Genomic DNA, 18,137 nt, shown 5'->3' with positions numbered 1-18,137 from the left:
TGGAGTCTTCATTGAAGCCAACATACATGTTTTTGGAACGTGGGAGGAAACTCATGCAGGCATGTGGAGAACATTTAAATTCCAGAATAGATGGCCAAAGCCAAAACAGGTCCATGTACTAGCTAGTCCTCTACTGCTGCTTTCATTTCCTACAAATAATTGTGTTTTTTTTTTAATGTTTTTATTTTTTTTGTACGCCACTTATTCTGTTCAGAGTGATGGAGAGCTGATGCTTATTCTGGCTGACCTTGAGGCAAAAAGCAGACTACACATCGAAATGACAACCATTAAAACTCACATTCACTCTCACTGTGTGAGAATGGAATTTTATTTTATTTTATTTTATTTTATTTTATTTTATTTTATTTTATTTTATTTTATTTTATTTTATTTTATTTTATTTTATTTTATTTTATTTTATTTTATTTTATTTTATTTTAGCGCCATCCTCAAGATGGCGGTAGTGCTTCACGAAGCGTGATGCTCCTGCAAAACGAAAAAGAATCAGCACACCATGGCGACGAGGACGCTCCGATTTATTATTAGCTGCCACAGATTTGTTTTCGCATTAGTTTTTATGAATTTTAAACCACTCCACTCCCAGCAGTATATAATTCCATTTCAAGCACCCTCAGATTGCAGCGTGGAAGAGTTTTTCGACATCTCCAGTTTGTCGTGTGTGAGCTGTGGGGAAAATCAACAACGCAGCGCAGCAGGTTTGATTCATTTAACCCACTTGGTTCATCAGTTTTGTATAAAATTAAACAAATGATATTATATTGAGATGAAATTAAGATAGCTGGAATCTCACTTTCCTTAGACGACTCCTTATCAGAATACGGGCAAAAAATAAGCAATCAGTTTGAAGCAAAATTTTATTTGAATGTGAGTTTTTTTGCAAAAACAATCCTTAATTTCCAGGGCTGAGTTGTATTTGCCAAAGTGGATTCCGTACAGTCACGACTGACCTGACGTCCATTGCTTGTGAGGCCTGTCCAGAAGACAAGCCTGTAAGTGTTCATTATATTCCCTTGCTGGTTTTCTCACATAACCTGTTCATCATTTGTCCAAATAGTTAATGTGTTTTCTGGTTTGGCTCCAGGCAGTAACTCAAGATGGTTTTGGGTGCATTCGCTGCCCAGGCAGCACTACTGATGAGGGCCAGTGCCAGTGTCCTGCAAGACATATCCTGGGTGAGTGACATAATTCACCAGGTGAAAAGTAAGGCATTTTTTGACTTGTCCGTTTGTGGTTGTTTATTCCAGTGGAGAGGGATGTCCATGGAGACCTTTTGGATGAGGCTACATGCGAGATGTGTCAAAGAAATGGGTCCGCTTTCTCAGTGCCAAACAGCAGCGGTGACAGGTATTGGCACCGTACATGCACACATCTCGGGATGTAATTCATAAAAGTTGTAATGTGGTGACATGGATTGAGGCACTGACATTAGAGTCATATTTACAACTTTATGAGCCAAATAGAATTTTTTCTGAACTGATGTTTAACGCAGATATCTAATTTTTATTGGTAGTTTATTGATGGGATCACGTTTTGATTGGGAGTCCAGTTTTGAGAATTTTTATATGGCTTATTGTAATATTTTCCATATTTGACTTTTTTTGGCACATAATTTCAGAATACATGCACTGCAGCTGCTCTTTTATTTTCCTTACAACCGCTCCGACAAGTTCACATCATCTTTCTTATTCAAGTTAAATAATCCAGGGACGTATTAGTTCATTGCACGAGTAGGTAAGCAAAAGCAGTGGAAACAATCCCGTTTGATTCAGCATTTTGATGTGTTTTCAAGATAATAAATTAAGGCTGAAAATAATAATAATTGCTCTAAGCTGAAAAAATGCATTAATTGTTTTTTATTCGATTTTTGGGGGCCTGAGGTAACTTCAGTGCGCCTGGCAATCACCTGAGTTTGCCTCATAAAGGCGGAGTTACCATTTGGCAACATTTCACCTGCCTCACCTCGTGTTTTATGTGATCAGCAAAATTAAACATGTGAGCCACAATTATTCAATTTCCTAGCTTGACTATAAAAAAAAGTGTCTTAAAACATTCAATTGTAGACATGAAGTGAGACAGAGGCAGGATCTTGACAACACAGTTAGTGAGGGATTGCACACTGTGAGGTCAAGCTCGGTTTTTCGCTGTCACACTTTTTCTCGCCCATGTGCTTCAACAACAACAACAAAAAAAAAAATCAAAGCACAGACCAGGTAAGTAAAATTAAATACTCTTCAAGATTTTCTTAATGATCTCACCCCGATTGCCTTGCGTGTGTTGTCATTTAGGTGTGAGAGATGTCAAGCGTCCTTCATCAAAAGCTCCTGTGTGTGCAATCCTCCTTCTGTGCTGGTGAGCTCATGCCACTGCTTACTCTTAAACAACACCGACAACTGTTATCCAATCGCCTCAAAACTTTCAGTATAAAAGTGCAGATATAGGATTCATTAGGTAGAGCTGTGAGGGATAATCACTGTCCACCATGCTGCCTTTTATTTGGTGATATTCTAAAGATGTCCGAGATGTTTTTACTGTTTGCGGAATACATGAAGATCTGGCAATGAAGTCATATATTTTAAAATATATTTACAGTATTTTAGATTCCTATAATTCAATGTATTTTTTTCTCCTTTTGGTTTTCCAGACAGGAGGGTTGTGTATCCCACCAGGCAGTCTTTCCACTAATATCAATCCCAGTGTCAACTTTGCTCAGTTAGTGAGTATACTCATTTTTTCACACTTTGTGTTTTTACCATAAAAAAATAATGCATTTGGCAAAAAAAATAATATGACATTTTCTTTGTCAGTATGTATCCAGTTTGGACTAAATTAGCTGTGTACACTGCGGCAGATGCTTTAATGTCAGAAAAAGACGTAGTAATCTGGATTTCAGACAGATTTGGCATGTTTGCATCTATTGTATCATCAGTTTTGGAGACACGGTATGTGATTTGAGATCTGATCTTTTGTCAAGCAAATCCTGATGAAACTTGCTGCCTTTCAACTATCATGAGCCTATTTTGTTTAAAGAAAAAACATTTTTTTTAATTTTTTTTTTCTTTCCGGCTTGCAGAAGTTCAGCATGGTGTCTGCCTGGTTCCTCAAAAACCTCTACTCATCCGCAGCAGCCTGCCTTGTAATGTTACACTTTCTTCAATTCCATTTAAATCCAACTTTATGTGATCTTTCTATGCATGTGAACAAATGGTCTTTCAACAGAGCTTCTCCAACCTGACGGCGTGCCAGGCCCTCGGCAACATGTGCGTGATGAACATGCACTCCTTCAGCGGCGCGAGCGCTGATGCTTGCGGCCTCTTTAACGCCGTCTTCAGATCACAGGCCGCTTTTAGCTCCACTCAAGACATCTCCTACTGGTAATCAATCGTGTGAATTATTAGGACACAGCATTCGGTACGTTTAAATACCACTCTGACATTGTGAAACATTTTCTTTTTCCAGGAGACATAATCTCCCCTGGCTTTACTACGGCGATGAACCAGGATTGGCGAGTCGAGTCCTTCAGACTGATCCAGTCCCAGTTAGCTTCATTTTCAGAGGTCAAAACAAGGTCGGTGATTGATTACCTTAAACCGCAACGATGTGGAAAATATTCCTGTTAATTCGCTTATTCTGTTTCTTTGACAGAAAACGGACATTAAGCTGCTTGCTGCTGTTTATAACGTCAGAGGCGAGTTCCTTCGATGGGAAAACATCGGCGGAGATAATCTCCAGGTAAGACCTGAGCTGAAGTAGAACAAATAGAACACAATTGTTTGGTTAGGGGAAAAAAAATCTAATTTATACGACTTGGGTTGAATGCAACTCCATTCATCCATTTTTCGACAGTGCTTGTCCTTATTTTTTTGTTCTGTGTTGTGGCTTGTGAGGATCCCAATGTAAATGTTCAAACTGTGCTTAATGTTATGGTGGCTTACAATAATATGCATTATACCTTTTAGGAACAAAACTTTTTTTCTTGGGTCTATTCCGCTATTGTAATTTGACGTCAGTCATGATGGTGGTACATAGGGAACTATGTATTTTTAGGGAGTAAAAGTAAAAATTTAAAAGCCATTGGTGTAATGGTTCTCTGATTTAGATTTGTCCAGAAACGCCCATCAAACGGAAATCAGCATTCATTTTTGGCACTGCTTACCAAGAAAGTGTAAGTGTGCGACTATTCACTTAACAGTCCAATTGTTTTGCGTCCACGACCAACAGCATGTCACGTGTGTGTGTGTGTGTAGTGTGATCTTTCAGTCGCAGACCTGCTGCGTGCTCATCCTGAGCCGCTGTTTTATGATGTGTTTCTGGACCTCGGTGGAGAAGAGAGCAGAAAACTTCTCCCCTTGCCCACATTGGTCGTTAACCAGCAATATAACGGAAAGTTTATAAACCAAGGTGGGATTTGTGCTTGTGTGCTCTTGTATGAATGTGTCGTGTGCCTTATGTTTTGCTCTCCGTGCACAGAAAGCATGACAAACTGGTACCTGTCGCGACGTGTGTTTCTTGTCGACACGCTGAGCGGCAGGGAGAAAAGCGCAAGCGTCCTTCCTAAAGTCATCCGTGTTGCCAACTCTGTGAAAATCAGGTGCAGATTAAGTCAGGCCCAAGACAGAAATACAGGTTTCTATTTGGGTGGATGTTGACGCGTGCAAATGTGTGCAGGTTCCAGTTGGTTCCAGGCACACAACTGGGTCAGGTGTTCCCACCACTGATGAGCGTGGAGTACAAAGATGTACTGGTCACTGATGTCAACACCCAAATTGTGTCTGTGAGTCACACTTGCCTTTCTGTTTCTCTTACCTTCTTGCATGGTTTGGAGAGAATGTTGGACTGTTGACACCAACATTGGTGAGTTATTCTGCATCGCCCTGATTGGTTGATCAAGACACTCAATCGTCATGCAGATATTAATCAGTCTATACCAGGGGCGGGCAAACTATTTGCTTGGCAGGCCACAATGGGTTCTAAAATCTGACAGAGGGGCCGGACTAGTAGCAGATGGATGGAGTGTTTTGGTAACCTCGCCTCATCGGAGAAAAAAATACATTTAATTTTAAAATAAATTGAACAAAAGCATTACAACACTATATATGTCTTTGAAAAACCACATTATTTAGAAAATAAAACATTTGCAAGGTTTATTCATTTAATTTTTTTTCAAGTTCATCAGGCCGGATTAAAACGTTTAACGGGCCGCATGTGGCCCCCGGGCCGTAGTTTGCCCACGCCTGGTCTATTCAGTGGAAATAAAAAAAAGGGTACAACGCCTTTTCAAAAGCTATGTTTTTGTGACATGAAAAAAGGAGACCAAGATGAATCATTTCCAAAAAAGAATTTCTACCATTAGAAACCTGTGACCTGTAATCTGTACAAGACAATTGATTTAGAAAAAAAATCATTTCAAGAGGGGATATAAAAATAAAAAATTGTGGCTGAGTTCAGAATTAAAACGCATATTAAATGGAAGGCGGCACACACCTTTGACTGTTAAAGCAACTCTCATTAAATCCAAATAGATGTCCTCGTTGGCTATCCTTGACCTTTTTTTGGGCTTTCTCGTCAAAAGTCTGACCTATTTGGAACGATTCTGAATTCCCTCAACTCAGTCAAAAGAGGGTGTGCACAGCCATATTATTTTAGCTGATTATTTTTACTTCCCCTCTTGAAAAGATGACATATCCTGGTCTCTTTTTTTACATCATAAAAACCTGGCATTTGAACCGGTACGTTGGTCATTACTTTAATAAGTGACTGGTGAAACATGACACTCCATCTTCATAAAAACATTGGTCAGTCTAGACCTATATGTCAGCCTTTAAACAAAATATCTGACAATAATCATGTTCATTTTGTTACTCAGTCATCTTAACAACCATCAATCTGTCTACATTTTGAATTATTTATTTATTATTTTATTTTATTATTAATCTTTGAAGCGTTCACTTTTAAGGCCTCTCTCTCCTCTTGCAGATGAGCTTTGCCGTGGATTATGAGATGGATCAGAATGAAGCTCGCCTCAAGACGAATGTGAGTGTGAAACCAAAAGGCATTTTGAACCATTTCCCACGTGGCCCCGATTAATTTGTGTGGATGTGCGTGTGTGTGCGTGTGTGTGTGTGTGTGTGTGACACAGACTGCTCTGGGTGTGTTGGCTGGTCTGGCTGTGCTCTTGTCCGTGCTCAAAACAGTCAGCTGGAAGAGGAGGATTGCCTCACCTGTCGTCGACTTGAGGGTAAAAGCATCGATGAGGCAAAAATGAGGATTTTCCAGTGCTGGTGTAAATCTTGACGCTCTTCTTCATCTTGATTTCAGACCATGCTGATGTTTTTTTTATTTTACGCTGGAGATCTGGCCAATGTTTTTCTTGCCGTGACTGTGGGAACTGGACTTTACTGGCTCATCCTTTATAAAGTACGCTTCAAAGTAGTACATTCTCTCTTTGTTTCAGACATACATAGAACTTTAATGATTATATTTATTTCTGTTTTTAGGCCCAACAGCATGCCTCGGTGTTATTGCCGCTCCCTCATCAAGAGGAGCAGTTTGTGACGTACATCTGTTGTGCCTTTGCTCTCAAGGTGAGCCGCTCAGGAGCATTACCCGTTTTAAACGCTAGATGGCGTCCTTTACTACATTTGGATTTTTGTGCTGCGTTCAGACAGTGCAGTTCCTCCATAAGCTGATAGTGCAGTTATCTGTGGATGTCTTCTTCATTGACTGGGAAAGGCCTCGAAGTAAAGCAAGCAGGAATGTGCCAGGTGTGAAAATAATTGTCACTATAAAGCTTCTGATTTGCTGGTCGTTTCTGTTTCATGTATGTCCAATCTATTTGCCGCTGTTTCAGCCAACGGCCAGCAGAAACGTGATCCCTCTCCCGTCAGCATCTGGAGGACCTACTTTGTGGCCAACGAGTGGAACGAGATCCAGACCATCCGCAAGACGAGGCCGACTTTTCAGATCATGGCTGTGCTCTTCTTCCTTGAAGTACATCTCACTCTACGCACAGCTTACTTTTTTTTTTTTTGAATGACATTCCTGAGTGAATATCTGTCTCTATGATTTGTTGCAGGTGTTAGGATTCTCTAATTTAGCCTTGAGGGACCCCTGGCCAACTCTACAGCGCCCCCCAGAGGTGTACACACCTTCATACAGCCTGACCATGCGCTATGGTCTGTCGGCAACACTCTGGCTCTGCATTGGACTTCTGCAGGTTTTCACGCTTACTCCTCACTTCCTATTGAGCTTGCATGCAACACTATCCTGTTATTAAATGTTATCTTTTATCCGTACAGGTCATTTTCTTCACCGTATTTTACGAGCATTTTGTGGAAGACAAAATCCGCCAGTTTGTGGATCTCTGCTCCATTAGTAATGTGAGTTACTATGCGTCAGTTTTTGTTTTTTCAATGATGTTGCTGGAACGGATTTCCATTCATTTCAAAAAGGGAAAGATCATTTGAGATACAAGCATAAAGAGCAATAAATTAAACTCGTATCTCGAGGCACAGCTGTATTTGATTTGGCTTCATTCATCTATGAACAAAAGAGCCAAAGTTTCTCATTTTAAAATGAAACGTGGCCCTGGCTCGAGCACAAATTTTTGCCCACCCTTCTCTAAATTGACCATAAGTGTGAGTGTGAATGGAGGTTTTCTGTATGTGCCCGGCCGGCAATTGGCTCCAGGGTGTACCGCTCCTCTCCCCAAAAGTCAGCAGGAGTAGGCTGAGTGATTCCTAAAACCCTTGTCAACAAATGCGATATTCTTGATTCATTCCTCCTGACCACAACATGACTCATAAAATCTCGTGTGGCGCATGACACAGGCATAATCCAACCAGAGTGTGACGATAGGAAGTTTTTTTTCCTTGTCAACACTGGAATACATAATGTTTCTGGGTTCCAAAATAACATCATAACTCTATCGTAACTTCGCTAAAGAATCGCCATTGGTGGTCAGTGGGAAAAATCAAATTCCTTAAACTTGTTTGTTACTGTCAAATATTTTACATTTCATTTAAGCGTGTTTTGCGTTTGCAGATTTCCGTGCTGCTCTTACCTCAGCGCTGTTTTGGCTACTACATCCATGGGCGCTCTGTTCACGGCCACGCTGACACCAACATGGAAGAAATGAACAACAACCTGAGGAGGGAAGCTGTATGTTCACTTACACTTTGTGATAGATTTTTTTTTTTTAATACAAATTTATTTCAATTGACATGTGATCTTTCCCGTGTGAAGGAATCACTATGTGGCCAAAGAGGTCTCCTTCCCAACACGGACATGCAGACTTTCCAGGTTGCCCTTTCTAGCCGGCTGCGCTGCCATTACGACCGGATACGGGACTCCTTCACCAGAGTTTGTGCTTGTCTCCACTCAGAATGTTATCGAGGATAATTATTGTAATTTAATGGTTCAATTTGTCATTCCTTTTCAGAGACACGGACCATCTAGGCTCATGGATGCAGCCTCGTTCAACCAGTCTGACCAAAACATCCGGGCCTACCAAACTATGAACCACTTTCTTGGATCAGTCATTGATCATGTTAGTCACCCCATAAGGCTTGAAATGTTATTGTTCGATTCTATTTTATTCTATTGTATTTTCTGTTCCTATTGTGAGATGTGATCTTCTCATCAGGCCCACCCTGACATGGACTACATTGTGAGGGACAAACTGGCATTGGAGCGGGTCATGGGGATGGAGTTCCTTGAACCAAATGATAAGAGCATCTTTTATAATGGTATCAACTTGCTGTTTGAACATGATGTACATTTGCGCTTGGTGATGCATGCATGCGTAGATAATGTCTGTTTGTCACCGCAGATGAAGGTCACTCCTTCGGTGATGTGCTCTTTTATGGAAATGAAGGCACGCTGCTGATTTTTGACACGCTTTTCTTCTGTATCATCGACCTTGCTTCTCAGAACTTTGTACTTGCTGCAGTCCTTACATACTTACAGCAAATGGTCAGTATTTTGTGCATATCAAGAAAAGTTGTTGGTGCATGAATGTAATGGAACATCTGTTTATTCCTAACAGATTTTTGAAAGGATTCGTAATTCTTTTGGAAGGAGAAACCTCGTCAACAAAACTCTGGTGGATGATCGATTTTTGATATGATTTAAATGAGCCGCGTTGTTTAACTGTAATTTTTGCTATGTTTTTATGTTGCTGTGTTTGTACTTTACTTTTGAAGACTTTTTTACATGCATATTCACTGTGGTGTGTATATTTTCCTTGTAAATATATTTTTATAGATTTAAGCATAAGCATTTTAATACACTGTGGTTTTCTTCCATGTCATTTTCTGTGACTCTGGGGGAAAGGTGGGGTACATCCTGGACTGATTGCTAGCCAATCGCAGGACACGTCTAGAAAAAAATCCATCCATGGTTTTTATTCAAAAGAATTGGATGATGTTAGTTACAAAAAATTATTTGTGTCAAATGCGGCGTTGTGCTGTGCCAGCCTGAAAATTGCCATATTATAGCGTTCAAAATTCTTTGTCTGATTTGAAATAACAGAACGTATTTTAGATCTTTTTATTTGTTTTTGTTAGTCACTAAAAACGTGAACACATTTGTGGTGGGTAACCCGAGCCAATGTTCGCTAGCTTTTTCCATGTAATATGGTTATTAAGTTTGACATTTTCGCGTGAGATTTTACGTGATAATGTGATCAGTCTCATGTTATCGGGTGATAAACGTGACTTCCGTGTTCTTTCGTGATGTTTATCGTTTTCTTTTTGTGGAGGGGCGCAGAGTGCTTTGACAATTTCAAAACAAAAACAAACGTTTTTAATTTTTACTTTTACCAAAGGAGTTGAATCAGTCGTTACTTCTACATAAGTCTTTTTTTTAATTCGGTTCATTATCTGTACTTATACATAAAATAGTGCAAGTACTTTTGCCACTTGGGTGTGCATATGAGTGTGAAGCATGTGAAAAGAAAAGATCTCTTCTTTTGACGCATTTTATTTTGAAAGTCACTTCTATTTTCCCGTGTTTCGTCACAGACCGTGCTGTCAGCGCTTAGCCAATCAGCTTCCACTTTGCGGTGTGGCGCTGGTGGACGGCGTCTGGCTGGCACTGGCAGTACTTGGGATCGAACCATGAGCTTTAATTAATTCAAAAGTACAGGTGGGTGTTGTTTACCTTTTGTAGAGAACAACTAAATTTGACAAGTTCAGTTTTTCTTTGCGTGTCCTCGACACAATTTCACTTCTAGTTGAAGCGGTGTGTATAACCGCGACTGCGTTTAGCATTTGGAGGCACTGCCCTGTTAGCTGACGCATTTCCAAGCCAGTTGAGTACTTAACCTTGTTGGATTTGAAGCTGTCAGTCATTTTAGTCGTTGTGTGTGTGTGTGTGTGTGTTGCAAACCAAGATAACTCCTTTTGTGTTTCTTCGACACTCCCCTCGCTGCTTGCTATGTAAAGGCTTGTGCTCAACCAATTTTGTAACTTTCTCACTGCTTCTTGGTGCTTTGCAGTGGCCAACCTGACTCACTTTCGTCTGTCTTGTGTTTATAGAGGACACACAGCCTGGGGTTTATTATTGCTGCAGCGTCTGCATACTTTCACATACATTTTGGTTACGTAACATGGAACGAGCATTCATCACAACCCAGCCCACCAAGCCATGACCGCATAAAACATTTCTCACCATCCAAACGTCAAGCTAAAGTTATTTTGGGCAGGCGCGCTGACCTGTACTAGTTTGCAACTCGAGACGCAAAGTCTTAAGTTACTGCTTGTGACTTGCATCGTGTGCGTTTTGTTTATATGCTGATAAAAATTGCAGATGTTGTGATAGGGTCGCAACCAAATGAGGACAAGCATAACAGAACTAGTTGCATGGACTGTGGTGGTGGTTGTGTTGCTGTTCCCAATATTTTGGCTTTAGCTACACCCGATCTCAGAAGTTTATGCTGGTCCTGTGGGTGTGTACAGTATTCGTCCCTGTGCTTGAAGTCCCTGGAAGCCAAGTACAATTTGTTGCTCAGAGTAATTGTGCCTTGTAATTGTCTTGTCCTCATCCAGCAGACATACCTTGGGGTGTTTTCATGTTGGGCTTGTTTGTTATTGAGGGATCTGTGATGCGAGGTTTCTGCCAAGTTGCTACGATAAGAAGCATTGTCCATATGCCTCAAATTTTTCTGGAAGAAATAATCCATCCCTGAGCCTTCATTATGTTATCTATGCAGGCAATGTGTTAAGTAGTGTTTTAATATTTAATGATGACAGTTTTCCTGAGATTTTGGTAGTTTGCTAAATCGACTTTTGATGTGTGATATTAATCTGCTACTGCCATATTGTCACATATCATATCTAATTCATGCTTAATTTCCCTTTATCTCGGTACACTCTAATGCATAACACGTGATCATGTTTGTTGCAATAAAGATTCACAATTCTTGAAAAGGACCTTGGAAAAAAATGATAATGATATAATAAAATTTCAAACACAAAATAAATCAAAATTACCAACATGCAACATGCAGATGCACTGCCAGCCAAATAGCTACTTACTTTCTGAGTCTTCTGTTAGTCTCTGTACTTCACGTTCCAGGATGCATGCCCAGTCACGTTGATGAATAATGAAAATAACCTGCTGATTAATATGGAATTATGGACAGCACGTTGTCAAAATTGAAATTAAACCTTGATTTAAATGAGTGTTAATCTGAAAGACATCACATTTGTTTTCTATTCAGTTAAGCACGTGACTTGAAAAATGAACCAAAATGAGTTAGCAGTTTTGTGCAGTGGCTTATTCCTATAAAGAAGTAAAACGCCAAAGTCAAACTTTTCACATTTTTCATCTTTGCTATGTTGATGCTCATCTATCATATTTTCCATTCTACACTGTCAAATATTTTCCAATCAGTTTTACATCATTTGTCTGGAGGTGAACAGAGAATGTAGTTCTCTCCACCTCAACAAATGGATGTGTGCGTTTGCAGCACTCCGTCTGCCATGCCCGTGATGTCACAGCTGTTCAGGGGCTTGCCTCGAGCAAAGGTCTTCTCCTCCAATCTGTTACCATGCCAGCACCGCCGTTCCCAGTTGGGGTCCTCCGCTCCACGACCCGCCTCAAGGCGTCCAACCCAGATGAGTCACACTCCCTCAAGATGTTACCAGACCACCTCCACACTTCATAGCTACATCCTCACTCCACCTCAAGTCAACTCCATCCTCAAAGCCAACGAGTACAGCTTCAAGGTTAGCTGGAAAATGCCTCCACATTTTCTTATGTTAACTAGTTGCTCTAATTTGGACGCGCTTCGGTGCTTATAGGTACCCGAGTTTGATGGCAAGAACCTGTCTTCCGTGATGGGCTTTGACAGCAACCAGCTGCCAGCAAATGCTCCTATAGAAGACCGCCGCAGTGCTGCGACATGCCTACAGACGAGAGGAATGCTGCTCGGTGTGTTTGATGGCCACGCTGGATGCGCGTGTGCGCAGGTATCATGCAAATACTGATTAAGACATTGCAACACGGTCCCTATAGTGCATCTGTAAAGTGTTTGCAGCACTTCACTTTTTCTAAATTTTTTTGTTATAACCTTACTCAAAAACTGAATACAACGGACCCCTTTTAATTGCGGGGAATCTTAAGATGTCCGATTTTACTATAGTTTACGAAAACGAATGAAATAACTCAAACTGAAAAAAACATATTTCTTAACAAAAGAAACTAAAAACATGAGTGTTAAAGAAAAAAGCACAAACTTCATCTTACGGTTATAAAACAAAATTATAACCCCTGCAAAAATGTCAATTTTTGTTTATTTATTTATTCATTCATTTATTTATTTTCTGTCCCGCGGCTCAGCTGTACATAAGTAGGAAGGTCAAACAGTTATCAAATGTCGAATAGTTATGGAATTGTAATTTATTATAAAACTAAAACTAATAAAATCTAAACTAAAACGAACCATAAAAAAACCCGCTCTCATGACATATTCAAACTAAATAAATGCGAAAAAAAAAAGTTTCAACGAAATAAAAACTATAACAAAAAAAAAAAATCCCAAACATTTATAACCCTGTTTCAGAACCACTGACAATAGTTGAAAAACAGCAATACAGTTCGCAAACACATTGTAAGTCTATAAAATGCAGAGAAAATTCAGTAAAAACCCGAACGAAACCATTACCCACAAAATCCTCAAACTAGCAAACAATGACCCACATTCATTTGTTTTATTTATTTATTCATCAATTGTCTTGTCTTGGCAGCAATTTATCGTCTGAAGTCTGTGCAGCATCACCTTTTTTCACAATAGGCTGTGTGTGTCGAATTTGGTGGAAAAACTTAATTGAGTCTCTTTTGCAATAAGCCTGGAACTTTATGTGGAAAAAAAGTCAAGCGCTGTAAATGGTTTCCAGATGCACTGCAACTCCACCAGCCTACTTGTGTGTTTAATTACTGGTGCCAGTGATTGAGAATGTGTCGTATTATGTAAGACTGCAAAAGTACAAAATGTACACTTCTCCACTAGGCACTGAGCGAGAGGCTCTTTTATTACATCGCAGTGTCCCTGCTGCCTCACGACACGCTTTGCGAGCTGGAGGCGGCGCTGGAGGCTGGCCGGGCGCTCAGTCCCATCCTGCAGTGGCAAAAGCACCCCAACGACTACTTCAGCCGAGAGGCTCAGACGCTCTACTTCAACAGCCTCCGCACATACTGGCAGGAGCTCATCGATCTCACCAAGTAAGACGCGTGGAGAGAAACAAAAATGGGGGAATTCACACTTGCCAGACAAAACATTAGGTACACGAATTCTGAGCTGCATAATTAAAAATTCTTTTTATTTCTTCATTTTTTTTAACCCACAAAGGGTTCTTTTCAAAGAATGTTGACAAACATTCAATATAAAGTTTACTGGAAGTTTGAAGTTGAATGGAGGAAAATTTTAAAAACTTTCAAAAGAGAGAAAAACTGTGAGTCCACTGTTTGATTTGAATTATAATTAAGCTCTGTAACAGCTCTGCCGTTCTCTCGGTTTTCAGCCCAGGTGACGTTCCAGACACCAGGGAGGCTCTGATGAACGCCTTCAAGAGGCTGGACAATGACATTTCTCTGGAAGCTCAGGTGCAAGCACGCATAATACAATGCTGTTTATACATTCTTTTTTTTTTATGCATTTCAAAAAAAAAAAAAAATTACAACATGGATTTTAAATGTCATTCTTAAATGCCTCTTTCGCCTGTCAGGTTGGCGACCCAAATGCTTTCCTGCACTACTGGGTACTGAGAGTGGCCTTCTCTGGAGCGACGGCATGCGTGGCTCACATCGATGGAGCAGACCTGTACGAATAACATGTCTCGACAAAACACATATTGTAAAAGAGATGATGACTTAAGTCATTGCAACTTGGACTGGAGTCTTGACTGGACTGATTCTCACCTGGCTTATTGTGTATACCGTATATGTCATCTATAACTTAATTAAGGGTACTTTTGTCAGGTAAGTGTAATAACGCTCTCTTGTCCGAAAGGTACATCGCCAATGCAGGAGACGCTCGGGCGGTGCTAGGGGTGCAAGAGGAGGACGGCTCCTTTACCGCTCACACGCTCTCTAATGACCACTGTGCCCAGAACGAAGATGAAGTGGCTCGGATCCGTGAAGAACACCCGCCCTCGGAGAGGAAGACGGTTATACGACAGGTACAACTCCTCCTACTTAGTGTTGATTGTGTTGAATATCCACCTGGCTCATTGTATTTCTTCGCCTCTGCAGGACCGTTTGCTGGGCCTGCTCATGCCTTTCCGAGCGTTCGGCGACGTCAAGTTCAAATGGAGCATCGAGCTGCAAAAGCGAGTGCTGGAATCAGGGCCCGATCAGCTGCACGAAAACGAGCACACCAAGTTTATACCGCCCAACTACCACACGCCTCCGTATCTGACGGCAGAGCCCGAGATCACATACCACCGGCTCAGACCGCAGGATCGCTTCCTGGTGAGGCACGCACTGACTTACACTTCATTAGCTTCACCTGCAAGGGATCCGACTTCAGAATTGTATTCCAAAAATATGAAGCACCAAGACTTCCTTCAAGACCAAACCATCCTGAACAAGTCCGGCCAGCTTGATTTGGAAAATGATCAACTTGTTAATACCACTCCAGTCCTGTAGGTGGTGGTAATGCACTTCATAAAATAGGCATCAACTTTGTCATACCTGATGGGTTCCTATTCCACTTGGCCCCAATGTAAATGGTCTTAACAGTGAAAAAGGGGAAAATATATTCTTCAAAATGACCAGTTCAGAACAATTAAATAAGCATCGGCTCACTCGTGGAAATGAGTAACCCGTTTTGTAATAACTAACTGACGTGTAATGGCGTAAAAAGATTTGAAATGATTTATCTTTTTTTTTTAATATCACAAAAAGCTAGTGTTTAAACAAGGGTGTGTACACTTTTTAAAACTTATTTAATTTATGATCTTTTTCAATTTCTTTTCGAAATTCTTTTTTTTTCGGGATCTCATTCGTTGCAAGTCCAAGTGTACATTGTGTTGTGAGTAGTCCACATGGTAGATCCAGAACACATCTCATGTAAGTTCTACACAGTGAATCCCAGTGTGCCCCCGCAGGTGATCGGTTCCGACGGCCTTTGGGAAACTCTGCACAGACAGGAAGTGGTGCGCATCGTCGGCGAGTACTTGACCGGCGTGCACCAGCAGCAGCCGCTCACAGTGGGGGGCTACAGGGTCACCCTGGGACAGATGCAGGGGCTGCTGGAGGAACGCAAAGCCCGCGTGTCGTCGGCCTTTGAGGACCAGAACGCGGCTACCCACCTGATGCGGCACGCCGTGGGCAACAACGAGTTTGGCACGGTGGACCACGAGAGGCTCTCTAAGATGCTTTCGTTGCCCGAGGAGCTGGCCCGCATGTACCGCGATGACATCACCATCATTATCTCCCAGTTCAACCCTCATGTGATCGGAGCGCGGCTGCACGAAGAGTAAACGCATACACACGCGCTCTCTTGTTCATATATTTTAATATCTGACTTTATTATTTATGAAAAAAAACATGTTTGTACACAGAAAAGATACATTTTGTTTTTTTAGTTGCAGTCTGTATCATTGTGCGATACTGCGGTTACAATTTTATTTTGTGACAAAAAAATCCTGAGCTGAAAGTATCTGCTCAAAGGAGAAAAAAAAATTCCAAAGAGGGATGCACCAACCACAGAAACTCTTGGCCCAAACGGAAAATGAACCACAGGCGGAAAACCAAAACACTGAGAGAAATTCGAATGTATCAAAAGTCTAAAAGAGATTGCCTCCACCTAAATGTTTTTGAAGCATTTGTCAACTACAAATTTGGGAAATGTTGACCAAGTGACCATTTTTGGCCAAAATTCTTTTTTTGGTGCATTCTTCAAAAAAAAAACAACAAAAAAACTCATTTTGCACAAGAATGTTATGATTCAAAAGAAATGTCGTTGTTTTCATGGCAAATCCTACACGCTCTACAACACTCCACTCTTTCTTCTCAGTTTCTTCTCTAGTAGCAGCCTGTGTACTTAGTCTTTCGGAGGTCTTTGTTCAGTTTTGTTCAGGGGACGTTACGACGTCGTAGCATCTGCACAATGGCAACCAGCTGCACAGTCTCTTAGCGCTTTTAATTTTTACTGTCTTTTCCAACGCACTCCAGGTCTACATTTGCCTCGTCAGTCAAATAGCAGAATGTCAACTTGGCAACAACCGTTTGAATATTTATTTCATGTCATGTTACAAACATTTGTCTTATCATTAGTGAAAGTGTCACCTATTATCTAATCGGGTCCTATTTTGTATATGGCATAATAAATAATAAAGGCTTTCTGTGTTTTTCCAGCTTGTGTAAAGTTGCACGCACACTCACACATATCTTAAAACGGTGTCATATTTGACAGGAAATAATGACCCCCTAAATTTTCATGTAACTACACAGTAATAGACTGCATATTTTAACATCTTGTGCCCACCATTTGAAAACGGTGATGCAACAAAAGTGATGTCATCATTTTTGTGTTATAACATATGCTTTGTGACTTTATAGGCAAAAATTAGGCCACGGCTGGGTGTGATTTCCTCATGTAAGACACTGCCACCAACTGGATGGACATTCACTGTGATTTAAAAAAAAAAAAATATGCTGACTATACACAACATTAATTTATTGCAGTCACCTTTCCATAAGGATTGTTTTACTTTCAAGAGCAGTAACCTTTATAACATCATTTCAAGGCCACATTTGGTGTACAGCATAGTATATAATGGGCAAAACTTGACAATATTATCGTGATTCAATCTCCTGACAACAGCCATGCATGGCCAAATTCGATTCTACATGAACTCATTCGTTTGGGAGTGCACTCATTGTGATTGAAAGAGAATGTGTGACCTCATTTCATCGAGGTGAGTCCTCATTTTACTGACTGTATGTGTGTACAGCCATAGCAGCTGTTTTGTTAATAATTCAAATGAAGTCAAGTCGCTCATACTTCCTGGTTGCGTGCTTAGAAAATGGAGGCCACGTAAGCGTGAAGGTCATCATTTTGTTCTTTGATGAATTGTATAGAAACTTCAACTGGGAGTTGGCAAGCAACATAATGAACACTTCAGGGTTAGGGTTTGGGTTTAGGGTTAGGGTTAGGGTTGGGGTTAGGGGTAGGGTTAGGGTTTAGGGTTAGTGTTAGGGTTAGGGTTTAGGGGTAGGGTTAGGGGCTAAGGGTTTAGGGTTAGGGTTAAGGTTAGGGTTTAGGGGTAGGGTTAGGGGTTAAGGGTTAGGGTTGGGGTTAGGGTAAGGGTTCGGGGAAGGGTAAGTTTAGGGTTAGGGTTGGGTTAGGGTTAGGGGTTAAGGGTTAGGGTTAGGGTTAGATGAAGAATATGAAGATGAAGTTAGCGTAAAATTTTGCTCTGGGTTTGCTAACTGGGTTACGATTAGTGTGGTATGTTTCAACATTTAACATTCCTGGAGAAGGAGAAAAACTTTTTCGTCTTCGCCCCATGAAGTGTTTTTCTAAAAGGTTCAATGCAATGTTTGAGTGTTGTGGAAAGAGTTGCTCTGATACAAGCAAAGAGAAAATGCAGACATCGTCTCCTGTAAAC

The 18,137-nt window shown here is 40.8% G+C and overlaps 2 protein-coding genes across 4 annotated transcripts; both read left to right on the top strand.

The window, feature by feature from the left end:
• The first annotated feature begins 329 nt into the window (after nt 1–329).
• Nucleotides 330–10,159, top strand: LOC148329024 (meckelin-like). Of its 3 annotated transcripts, XR_015845568.1 has the most exons (29): nt 438–716; nt 922–1,010; nt 1,103–1,193; nt 1,266–1,365; nt 2,307–2,370; nt 2,663–2,734; nt 3,092–3,154; nt 3,238–3,392; nt 3,478–3,586; nt 3,664–3,750; nt 4,118–4,183; nt 4,266–4,419; nt 4,489–4,609; nt 4,687–4,792; nt 5,995–6,051; nt 6,158–6,256; nt 6,337–6,435; nt 6,516–6,602; nt 6,683–6,782; nt 6,869–7,008; nt 7,094–7,234; nt 7,317–7,397; nt 8,062–8,178; nt 8,263–8,379; nt 8,459–8,566; nt 8,663–8,765; nt 8,849–8,991; nt 9,065–9,247; nt 10,041–10,159. XR_015845568.1 is itself a non-coding variant. In XM_088306203.1 (28 exons), the coding sequence occupies exons 1-28, from the start codon at nt 515–517 to the stop codon at nt 9,143–9,145; spliced, it is 2,952 nt and encodes a 983-aa protein (XP_088162329.1). In that variant the 5' UTR covers nt 438–514; the 3' UTR covers nt 9,146–9,323. The 3 variants fall into 3 exon arrangements, 2 of the variants coding, with proteins under 2 accessions (XP_088162330.1, XP_088162329.1); XM_088306203.1 differs by lacking the exon at nt 10,041–10,159 and having other exon boundaries at nt 9,065–9,323; XM_088306204.1 differs by lacking the exons at nt 8,663–8,765; nt 8,849–8,991; nt 9,065–9,247; nt 10,041–10,159 and having other exon boundaries at nt 330–716; nt 8,263–8,383.
• A 1,843-nt stretch (nt 10,160–12,002) lies between these two features.
• pdp1 (pyruvate dehydrogenase phosphatase catalytic subunit 1) lies at nt 12,003–16,880 on the top strand. Its single transcript, XM_088306209.1, has 8 exons — nt 12,003–12,248; nt 12,324–12,491; nt 13,532–13,743; nt 14,043–14,124; nt 14,247–14,341; nt 14,531–14,699; nt 14,773–14,991; nt 15,630–16,880. The coding sequence occupies exons 1-8, from the start codon at nt 12,003–12,005 to the stop codon at nt 16,002–16,004; spliced, it is 1,566 nt and encodes a 521-aa protein (XP_088162335.1). The 3' UTR covers nt 16,005–16,880.
• The last annotated feature ends 1,257 nt before the right edge of the window (nt 16,881–18,137 follow it).

Source organism: Idiotropiscis lumnitzeri, chromosome 10 (assembly GCF_059441095.1).
Source record: "Idiotropiscis lumnitzeri isolate Australia: NSW breed Sydney's pygmy pipehorse chromosome 10, RoL_Ilum_1.0, whole genome shotgun sequence".
NCBI lineage: Eukaryota > Metazoa > Chordata > Actinopteri > Syngnathiformes > Syngnathidae > Idiotropiscis > Idiotropiscis lumnitzeri.
The sequence above is the reverse complement of the archived record's forward strand: the minus strand, read 5'-3'. Positions and strand labels throughout refer to the sequence as shown.

Coding starts and splice junctions, on each gene's coding strand:
- LOC148329024 (XM_088306203.1), top strand. CDS start 515: ATGGCGACGAGGACGCTCCGATTTATTATTAGCTGCCACAGATTTGTT. Junction 1,366..2,306: donor CCAAACAGCAGCGGTGACAG/GTATTGGCACCG, acceptor GTTGTCATTTAG/GTGTGAGAGATGTCAAGCGT. Junction 8,766..8,848: donor TAAGAGCATCTTTTATAATG/GTATCAACTTGC, acceptor TTGTCACCGCAG/ATGAAGGTCACTCCTTCGGT.
- pdp1 (XM_088306209.1), top strand. CDS start 12,003: ATGCCCGTGATGTCACAGCTGTTCAGGGGCTTGCCTCGAGCAAAGGTC. Junction 12,492..13,531: donor CTGGATGCGCGTGTGCGCAG/GTATCATGCAAA, acceptor CTTCTCCACTAG/GCACTGAGCGAGAGGCTCTT. Junction 13,744..14,042: donor GAGCTCATCGATCTCACCAA/GTAAGACGCGTG, acceptor CTCGGTTTTCAG/CCCAGGTGACGTTCCAGACA.